This window comes from Cornus florida, unplaced genomic scaffold (genome assembly GCF_030987335.1).
Source record: "Cornus florida cultivar Cherokee Brave unplaced genomic scaffold, ASM3098733v1 CherokeeBrave_3.0.0_Hap2_Chr10, whole genome shotgun sequence".
Taxonomy (NCBI): Eukaryota; Viridiplantae; Streptophyta; class Magnoliopsida; order Cornales; family Cornaceae; genus Cornus; species Cornus florida.
Genome location: NW_026775580.1, coordinates 92,536,699 through 92,546,560, shown reverse-complemented (window position 1 = coordinate 92,546,560; position 9,862 = coordinate 92,536,699). Strand labels below are relative to the sequence as shown.

The window sequence follows — 9,862 nt, the reverse complement described above, 5'->3', positions numbered from 1 at the left end:
AAAGTTAATTGCTTTTGAATGAGTTCAAATAATAATAAATAAAAAAAAGAAAGAATAGGCTCCTTATTCATCCTGTTCTAATATTTTTATAATTCTAAAACTCCTCTCAATAATTTTTTTTTAAAATTATTAATCTACTCATATCTTATTTATTTAAAATAGTACATAATAATTTAATTAGTATTTGTTTTTTCAATTACAATAAAAATTATTGCTACGTAGTATCTTTTATTTTCTCTTCTCTGTAACTAAACTAAGCCTTAAAAAAACCTCTACCCCTCCTCTCTCTCTCTCTCTCTCTCTCTCTCCCCAAAACCCTAGATGTAAGAATGGCATCAAGAGATCTCATCACAAGCTACTCGAAGCTCCTCTCTCGAATGGCTGTTCGTTCCCTTTGCACCTTCGCTTATTCCGACTCCAATTCCGAATCATATATTCCAACTAACAATTCGGATTCGGACTCGTGCTCCAAACAACTTCCTCACGCTGAAGGTAAGAAAAACAGAGCATTCAATCGATTCCTAAAAGAAGGACCAGCATATCCCTGCAAAGATGATGATCAACACTTGATCAATGTAATTATTTGACTTGAATAAGATTGCCCTTTGCTGCGTTCTTCGCATAGCATATATAACAATTTTTTGTATTTTTTTTTCTTCATAGTGTTGTGGAAGACTTTTGGTTTACCTTTAAATTTGGTTTGGGCTTGAATTTGGATATTCTGTAGGAGTTCAAATTCAAATGGAAATTACATCTTCATCTGTCATATCATATTTGGCTGACTAATTCTTGCATTGTTAGCCGCAAATGATGATGAGGAACACTTGCGACAGCCGGCAATGGTTTATAAGCTTAGAGCCTGATGCAGTTAGAGATGTTGTGAGTAATACCTTTTTTACTAATGAAGCTGGTGATGCAATCAACGGTGAGGGCCCAGGTAAGTGTGTTTATGATGCATGTTCCCTCATTTTTCATAACTTTTCCATTCGAATGATATAATTTTGTTACAAGTTATGTGATCCAAAAGCTCTATTTATAGCTTATGAGCTTAGAGCCTGATGCAGTTGTATATTTTCATTGTTTTAACCTCTACTTCTCTGTTCATTTGCATTATCCTCGTAATATGGTGCACAATTTTTTTTTTTTTTTTTTAATATTTGTTATTTGAAAAAAAAAAAAAAAAATCCATTTTGAATTTGGGTAGGAGCATCCTATAGATTGATACCCCATATTTAAAGAGATAAAAGGAAAAAGAAAAATATGGAGGGGGGAATTTGTAAATCTTATATCTAGGTATCCTAGTGGGATTCAAATGAATACGTAAAACATGGATATTATTTGTTCGGAGATTCGGAGATTTGGTATGTTCAATCTATAGTTGTTACATAACAGTACTTATTCATTTTTCACAAAATTCATTTCTACTTCGATTCTTAATTAGTTATGACCAAACCTGGACTGAGAACAGAACTCAAGTCATGGTCATGATAAGAGCATGAATTTGAGGTTGCAGTTTACAATTATGAAAAAATTGAACCAGAAAGCAATGCAAATATTAGTTGAAGTTACATTTCTTATCCATTATTGAAGTGCTAATGCTGCTGCTTCTTATTCTTCTTCAATTTTTTTTTTTTTTTTTTTTTTGGTGATAACTAACATATCATAGAATAGCGCTTGAACGCATCCCAAATACAAATCTCACAGCCAAAACAATATGCTATTTCCTCAAACTATCCTTAAAAATCATCGTATCCTCTGCAAATTTATAATTTCAACCATTTACAGTAACAACTAACAAAATAAGAATAGAGAATTTGAGTGCCCAAATAGGAGTCTCCTCCCCATCAAAAGATCCCCTATTACCCTCTCTCCCAAATACCCGACCACGAGCAAAGAGGAGCAACCATCCAAGCATCTCGAGTTTGCTTCCTCATTGTACATCCTCTCCAAGCTGTAAGCATGCTTTAGGTAGAATTTGGCATGACCAAAGAAACACCAAAGCAGACAAGAATAAAGCCCCATTCCAGTCACCAGGCAATGCAAGAGTAGATGGTTTACCGACTCTCATCCATCTTACGCATACAACACCAATTGACGATCAGATACGCAGCCTACGCCTTCACCGGAGGTTATCTATTGTCAGAATCCTCCATAAAGTTCTTCAGCCAAAGAAAGCTACCTTTAAAGGGGTTTTGGTGTGCCAAATTGCCTTCCAAGGAAAAAGGCAATCCCTCCACGTTCAATAATCACTTATAAAAGGCGAACCTCAAAAGTCAAATCTCCAATGAGAAGCCACTCCCATGCCCACTCATCCTCCTCCCCACTACCTATCTACTGATTGTACAACATCCCCTGGAGCTCAACAGAGTCCTCCACCTTCCAATCTTGGGATGGTCTTATGAATTGTGCTATACAAAATCGGTCTCCTGTTATGAAGGCGATAGCAATCGGCTATTGCAGGAAGTTTATGTGCTGCAATCCGAAACAGTCTCAGAAAAACCACCGGAATGTGAGTGCATGCATAAGATGCCCAGTGAGTGTTAAAGAAGAAATAAAAGAGGACATTAGAAAGAAATAAAAGAAGAAAAAGAGCAAATGAATTTGTTCCGAATGATGATATTAATATCATTCATGGAGAGGATAAGGAAAGGTCAAATTGCAATCATTTATTGCTATAATTCCAGAACATCAGTTCCATGCTTGTCGTTGCTAGTTTTAAAAAATGAAGAAAAAAGTCCGTAATGAAACACATGGTCGAGAGTTTGAAATGGTTTTGAAGATCTAATTCAGTTTGAATTTTTGCATTGTGTTTAGCTATACACCCTGCCTAATTGTACAGCGTGGCTATGCCACACAGGCGACACCCGAGCGGTAAGGACTTTACATGATGACTACCACGTGGCATGAGGCAAGTGGAGTGCTAGTGTATTCCAGCTTAGTGTAGAGAAATATACAGTATTGTAGAGAGAGTCGGAAGATTTTAGAATATTGGAGAACATGTAAATATGTAGAGAAGTAGAGAAGAGAAGATTCTAGATGAGTAGGGAATTTTGTTGAGTTTGTAAATACGTAAAATATGTATGAAGTTAAAGAGAGTGGTGAGGAGGCCTATAAATAGATGACTAGTGTCATATGTAACCAACAAGTCCTAGAGTGTGAGTTGAGAGCCAAGTGTCATTTGTAACCAAGTTCTAGAGTGTGAGTTGAGAGCTAAATAAAGAACTTGAGCTAGCCTTGTACAAAGCATTCTTTGTAGTAATAGAAGTGTTCATTCCTTGTACAAAGCATTCCTATACAATATGATTAACTGGTTTATAATTACATGTTTAAGCAGCAAATTTATGTTTTGGAGAGTTGTCCGATTAATTTACCAAGAGACGGTATATTTGCATGTATTTGGCGTCAGCCACCTGTTGGTTGGCACAAGTTAAACGTCTCTGGGTTTTTTAAGGAAAATCTTGGTGGGACTAAAGAAGCTTCTTGTGGAGAAGTATTCCGAGATTGTAAGGGAATGATTTTGGAAATTTCCATAAGCCACTTCCTGATGCAACGTCTAGAGATGAAGTATTCTTACTTGGAGTGCATCATGGGATTGATGAAATTCTCCGAAGTAAATCAGAAGTAAAGGAAATGATATTTGAGATTGACCATAAAACAATTGTCAAGGTGCTAAATGATGAGAAGCGTTTACCAGTGGAGTATTTAGAACTTTTTAATTACGCTTTTTGTATAAAGTTTGGGTTTATTCTTTAAATTTAGATTTCTGTTTTCAATTATATTGATATAAAAACTATTGTTTTGCACAAAAATTATTGATATGTTGAAAAATTTTGATGTTTATCACATAAAGTTTCTACATCCTCAAGGAAATGCTATAGCTAATAGAGTTGCGTATATAGCTTCACGTTTGACCTTGGGAGTTGGGACAAAGTTTTCCGAAAGGCAAAAGAAGTTTTGAGACACAAGTCATGTGTGATCAATTGAAGATTCCACGACATGAGATCTATCCGAAAAAAGGAATTGAAGCTGAAGAATCATCGGATAACGAATCATCCAATGGCGAATCGTCTGATGAGGAATCGTCTTCAGACAAATCTGAAGTCAGGCACTTTTACTTTACTTTTTAAAATGTATTTTAAATTCCTGAAAAGAAAAAGTTATTAGGCGTGATCTTTTGTTGTTCACCTGGCATTGAAAACAAAAATAAATAATAGGGGGAAATTTAAATGGGCTCTATTTCATTAGTATCAAAGTAATCCTAGTAAGTTTGTGTTTTCTATATATTATAAACTCTACATAATGACAATTACACTTTATTCTGCTATTTTTTCTAGGTTTTAGGGGCAACATGGTATTTGCTGTCAGTTGACGTGCTGGAAATCATACTGCAAGAGGGATTGCAAAAAAGATTCTGGCCCTACAAAATGCCGCCATAATTATTTGGAATGTGATGCTCTTGACCATGAGGATTGCAAGAATTGGGCAAATTGTAGAAATTTTATTAAGGGTTGGATCCTGAAAATGTTATCAAGTACGTAATATTTAAAAAAGCAGTGACAAAAAGTGTGTGGCCTCCCCAAAGTTTCTTGAAAAGTAAATTTTTTATTGTTTGTGATTGGGTTTCCAAAAATTTAGGAATGTTTTATCCAATGGGTATCACTTGCATCCACAAACACTTCGTTGTTTTTATTTCATTACTATTACTAAATATTACCGTCAGTTCTCTGTGGATTCTGTAAACGTTTTATTCTAATGGGGCTCAACCCATAATTGAAATCTTAGTGCTTAGAGATAAAAATGGAAGAATATTAACAAACCAACTTGGTGAGATTGATTTTTCAATCCTTGAAGCTGGTCTAATAATCTCTCTCATTACCTGTTCCAAAACCTATATAAATTTGTTATACATATAAGCACAATGAGTTGCATGGACCATTTGTTCCGGTGAGAAGACCGAGCATCAACGACCCAATGGTAGTGACCAAACCAGACGGTGAAGATGAAGAACTTTGAATTCCGTCAAGAAAAAGATGAAGAACTTCAGTAACCCATCATCTCCGGCGAGTTGCGGACCCTTGCCCAGATCAAGTGTCCATTATTACACAATGGTCAAGTCAATATGGGTGGTCATGGTTTATCACTTCTATAGCTCTTATGAAAAAAGAAAAAAAAAATTATTCAATGTCCAAATTTAGAATTAATGAATTATAAGTTTTCAAGGTGATATGTAATTAATGTATTGTTTTCTTTTAAAATTATTAATTTGTCTTAGTTTAAGGGCTAGTTTGGTATGAAGAAATGAAATAAGGTAGGAATGAAATGAACTAGGGAATGAAATGAGAACCCATTCATTCGTTTGGTCATGACTTAAGAAGGAAAATTAAACTATTTATATATATATATAAATATGCGTAAATATATATTTTCGATGTATATTTGGAAATTAAAGAAGAAATATCAAGAAAAAATTGACTTTTGTTGGATCTCCTAAGTAAAGCCATTTTTAATGTTATTTTGGGCGAATTATAAAAAAAAAACCCTTGACTATTACCCATTTGTAAGAAACCCCATTGTGAATGTTTTTGTCAAGAAACTCCCCTCAACTATGAGAAGGGGGTGATTTAACTTACCTCCGTTTAACAATCTTGTGAGACAATTTTTTCTGAACAAATTACCCTTACATTTGGGTTAGTAGCTTCAGTTGGGTCTTCACCAAAAAAATAAAAAAATCTCCCACACTTTCTAATAACTGTAAGAAAAAAAGAGAGCAATATATATTTACCACCCATTAATCAACCAAATGGAGCGCAGTTCAATGACCTAGCTTAAAAAACAATATATCCCTTAGAGAGAGAGAGTGCTTCGGAGTTTTTTGCAAGCAGCATACTGGAGATTCCTGTGTGTTCATTTTCGTCGCTGTCATGAAACAGGAAACCAAAAAAAAAAAATAGTATCAAATAGTAACACACAGGGTTTGTTGACTTGGATCACAATAACAAATTTATGAAATTTAAGAACTTCAATATAACATTATGGATTTTATGTGTAAAACTTGCATAGTGTTTCTACTAAATCTATTTATTACAAAAGTTAAAGTGAAATCATGGAAATGTGATCAATATATGATGAGTTTGAAACAAGCTTGAGATGCACAGAACAAAATTACACATCGAGTGTCTTGTGTTGCGAGACTGTTGTGTCCTTTCCTCTCTATTGGCAAACCATTGAACTGTTCTTCTTGCAATTGGCAACCAAAGCCTCCTCAATCTTTCCTCCTTGACATTATTTTCAGGAAGAGAAGTGTCTCTATTACTATTTCTCATGCCCAACTCTGTGAATCTTGGATGAACTGTTATATCTGACATCGATCTGTGTGTGTTGGGATTCAAAAATCTTGATGTTTGGCTTTGATATATTTTGGACTCCAAAGTGTTAGGAAGATCTGAATCAGTTTGGTTGATTTTATTGACCCTGCTCTCAAACACTCTCTCCCTCTCCATCTCCTCCTTGATCTTCAAAATTTCTGTGTCTTCAACCCCACTTGGTGTCGCGGATTGATCATTATTTACATCCAAGGAAGAGAATCTATTGCTTGACATAGCATTAAGGATCTCCGAATTCAGGAGCATGAGGTCAGAAGAACTCACACTGCTCCATCTATTCTTGAGGACCACATCAAACATAATGATCCTGTGATTGAACTTATGTAGAGCTTTTTCATTTTCGTCGCTGTCACAATCTACTTGGATGGGAAATTCTTCTTCTTTCTTACCCTTTTCAGATTTCCTAAAGCTGCTTCCAATGCTAAATCTCGAAGAACCATGATGGTCTTCCTCTCTCTGGACAAAAAGCTCCATGGTTGAGTACACGAAGTATGTAAGGTCATCAGCACTGACCTTAACCCTGCAAAGAGGACAGCTTGAGTGCTTCTCCAGCCATTGTCTACGAACTTGGATATGTAAGGGTAACTTGGTCAGAAAAAATTGCCTCACAAAATTGTTAAATGGAGGTAAGTTAAATCAACCCCTCCTCATAGTTGAGGGGATTTCTTGCCAAAAACATTTACAAGGGAAATTTCTTACAAATGGGTAATAGTCAAAGGGTTTTTTTTGCAATTCGCCCTATTATTTTTGCTCCGTACTTTTTTTAAGTGATCCTCTTTCTCTTTTCATTTTTGGATTCCTATCTAATGATCCGGGACGTAATCCTGGACGTGAAGAATAAAAGAAAAAGGCTTTTCGTTTTCCTTACTTGATTTTTCAAATTTATTAGGATTTTATCGATTCCACGTTTAACCAAGGGTTGGGGAAATTTGAAAGATAAAGCAAATATCAAGTCATCAACGGAAAGAGAGGGATTCGAACCCCCTTTATTTATGATACCGGGCCGGGGAAAACCAATAAATAAACAAATCTATTCAACGAGTAAAGGGAGAGAGAGGGATTCGAACCCTCGATAGTTTGGAAATTGAATGATTTTGATGAAATGACCATTCCAAGAAAGGAGGGGAATGAATATTCCATCTTTAAAATTACTTTGTGAATGAAATTAAAAGCATTGCATTCCACTTTATAGGGAAAAGTGCACAAAAAACCCCTGTACTATGGAAAAATCTACAACTAACCCCTTGAACTACCAAAAATGCAAGAAACTCCCCTAAACTATGCAAAAAAGTTACAGATCACCCCATCCGGTGACCAGCCGTCCAGTAATGAGCACGTGAGAATCACGCGACAAACAAACTGAGTTTTTTGGCCAATAATGCCCTTCCATATATAAAAATACCAAATTGTCCTCTAACCACCACCACCACCGTCTACGACCACCAACATAACCACCACGAAACCCCCCTGAACTCATGCCAAAACACACCGTTAAACCAAATCAAACCCACCACCATCACTACCACCTCCATCGGCATCTCAACGGCACACCATTAAAACCAGTACACAAACCGACTACCACCCCAATCCCGCCACCCATCTCTGCAAACCCAAAACCACCACCGCACATCACCCTATTCCAGTAACCAAATGACACATCAAACCCATAACCACCACCACGTTCAACCAAAAGCATCACCGCTCCTCCACCCAAAACCTCCACAATCACCACTCATCCCCATCACAAAGCCAACACCAATTGGAATATATATATATATAGTTTGGCTTTGGTTGTATCATCAGCTTCGGCTCTGATTCTCTCTCTCTCTCTCTCTCTCTGCAGAAAAATGAGGCCCAAAGACAGGTCGCTGTGGATAATTGAGGGTAATGTTGTCTTTTGGCTTTTCCAGCACCCTATTGTTAGTTCAAAGGGGTTAAATGCAACAATTTGTTAGTTCAATGAGGTTTTATGTAGTTCAACGGAATTAGTTGCAAAACCCCAATAATACAGAAGGATTTTTTGCACTTTTCCCTGCTTTATATTATATAAGGGGAAAAGTCTGAAAAACATCCCTATAGTTTTAAATTTGTGCGAATTACACCCCCATAATTTAATTTGGGTCAGAATTCTGATAAAAAATAGATATTAGTTGGTCATGTGCATGGTACATAACCATTTTAAACCCTTTATTCCCAAAATTACCCTTCTAATATTTCTTTAGTACCCTTCATCATATATATATATGATTGTACTGATTTTTCCTGAAGTATGATTCAATTGATTTTCCTTTCGATTAATTTATTAATTTGTTATTAATATATTATATATAAAAAAATGTATTTTTTTAGGGTAAAAATTTGTAAATCGAGTATAATAAATTTCATTATAAATAGTTAAGTTTCATATTAATGATTCCTTACTTTAATACAATAGGTTTTTTTTTTTTTTTTTCATAATTGATACTCACACACGCATGCCACTAGGGGTGTTCAAAAAATCCAATAAACCGAAAACCGGACCGGGCCGTACTGAATTGGGCGGTTTGGGCTAGTTGTATAGCCGTTTGGGCTAATTGTATAGCGGTTTGGTCCAGTCCTGGGCCCAAAATTATGGAACCGTAATTTTTCGGTCCGGTCTTGGTTTAGGGTCGTGCTGGACCAGACCAGCTCGAACCGAACCGTTATTATGTTATTTTTTATGTATATACATAAAATCATATCCTAAACCTAAATCAAGTAAAGTTCTCACGTGCTCCATTTCTTTCTTTTATTCTTTAAATTTCTTAATTTCTTTAAAAAAAAGTCAAATTTCTCTTTTCAAATATATCTCAATTTTCTTTCCTTTATTTCTTCTTAAAATTCTTCTTTTTTTTTTTTTTTTCTTTTTTTTTTTTTTGCGTATTATATCAATGTTGGTTGATTTTTTAGGAAAAAAAAAAAAAAAAACTTTGCCCCCTTTAAATTAAAATAAAATAAAAAGAAAATCTACCGAAACCGACAAACCGAACCGAGCCGAACCGGTTTTTCGCAGTTTGGTTTGGTTTGGTTCAAAATAGTGGAACCGTTATAAATAGTTTAGTCTCAAAATACAATCAATCTGGTCCAAACCGGACCGTGTGCACCCCTAGATGCCTCTTTGGAGGCTAGAATTCTTGACATTCCTCTGAAAAGCAAGGGCCAATACTACTAGGCCCGTTGGTAATACAATAGGATTCTTAATAGGCATACGCAAACCCAAATGATTTAAACCTATAATAAACTCACACTAATTCCATTTTTAAGCTTATACCCTTACTATTGTAAACATTGACACTCCTTAATTTGTCAAAATAAATATTAATAATAGATTTTTATTTTAATACAATTTAGGGTACTAATCAAATATATAATTATATAATCTTATTAAAAAAAATTAAAATATTATTAACTACAATATTGTATTTTCCTTACTTTTTTTTTTTTTTTTGAATTATATTACA

At 35.1% G+C, this 9,862-nt stretch overlaps 1 protein-coding gene across 3 annotated transcripts; it reads left to right on the top strand.

Moving 5' to 3' along the window:
- The first annotated feature begins 303 nt into the window (after positions 1-303).
- LOC132279066 (uncharacterized) lies at positions 304-4,072 on the top strand. Of its 3 annotated transcripts, none has more exons than XM_059780998.1 (3): positions 304-575; positions 802-937; positions 3,900-4,072. In XM_059780998.1, exons 1-3 carry the CDS (start codon positions 330-332, stop codon positions 3,956-3,958), a joined length of 441 nt encoding a protein of 146 aa, XP_059636981.1. In that variant the 5' UTR covers positions 304-329; the 3' UTR covers positions 3,959-4,072. The 3 variants fall into 3 exon arrangements, with proteins under 3 accessions (XP_059636981.1, XP_059636982.1, XP_059636980.1); XM_059780999.1 differs by having other exon boundaries at positions 3,851-4,072; XM_059780997.1 differs by lacking the exon at positions 3,900-4,072 and having other exon boundaries at positions 802-1,261.
- Positions 4,073-9,862: the final 5,790 nt, after the last annotated feature.

Bases quoted from the DNA above. Each gene is read 5' to 3' on its own strand.
- LOC132279066 (XM_059780997.1), top strand. From the start codon at position 330: ATGGCATCAAGAGATCTCATCACAAGCTACTCGAAGCTCCTCTCTCGA. The intron at 576-801 runs GTAATTATTTGA...TTGCATTGTTAG, and splicing joins ATGATCAACACTTGATCAAT to CCGCAAATGATGATGAGGAA.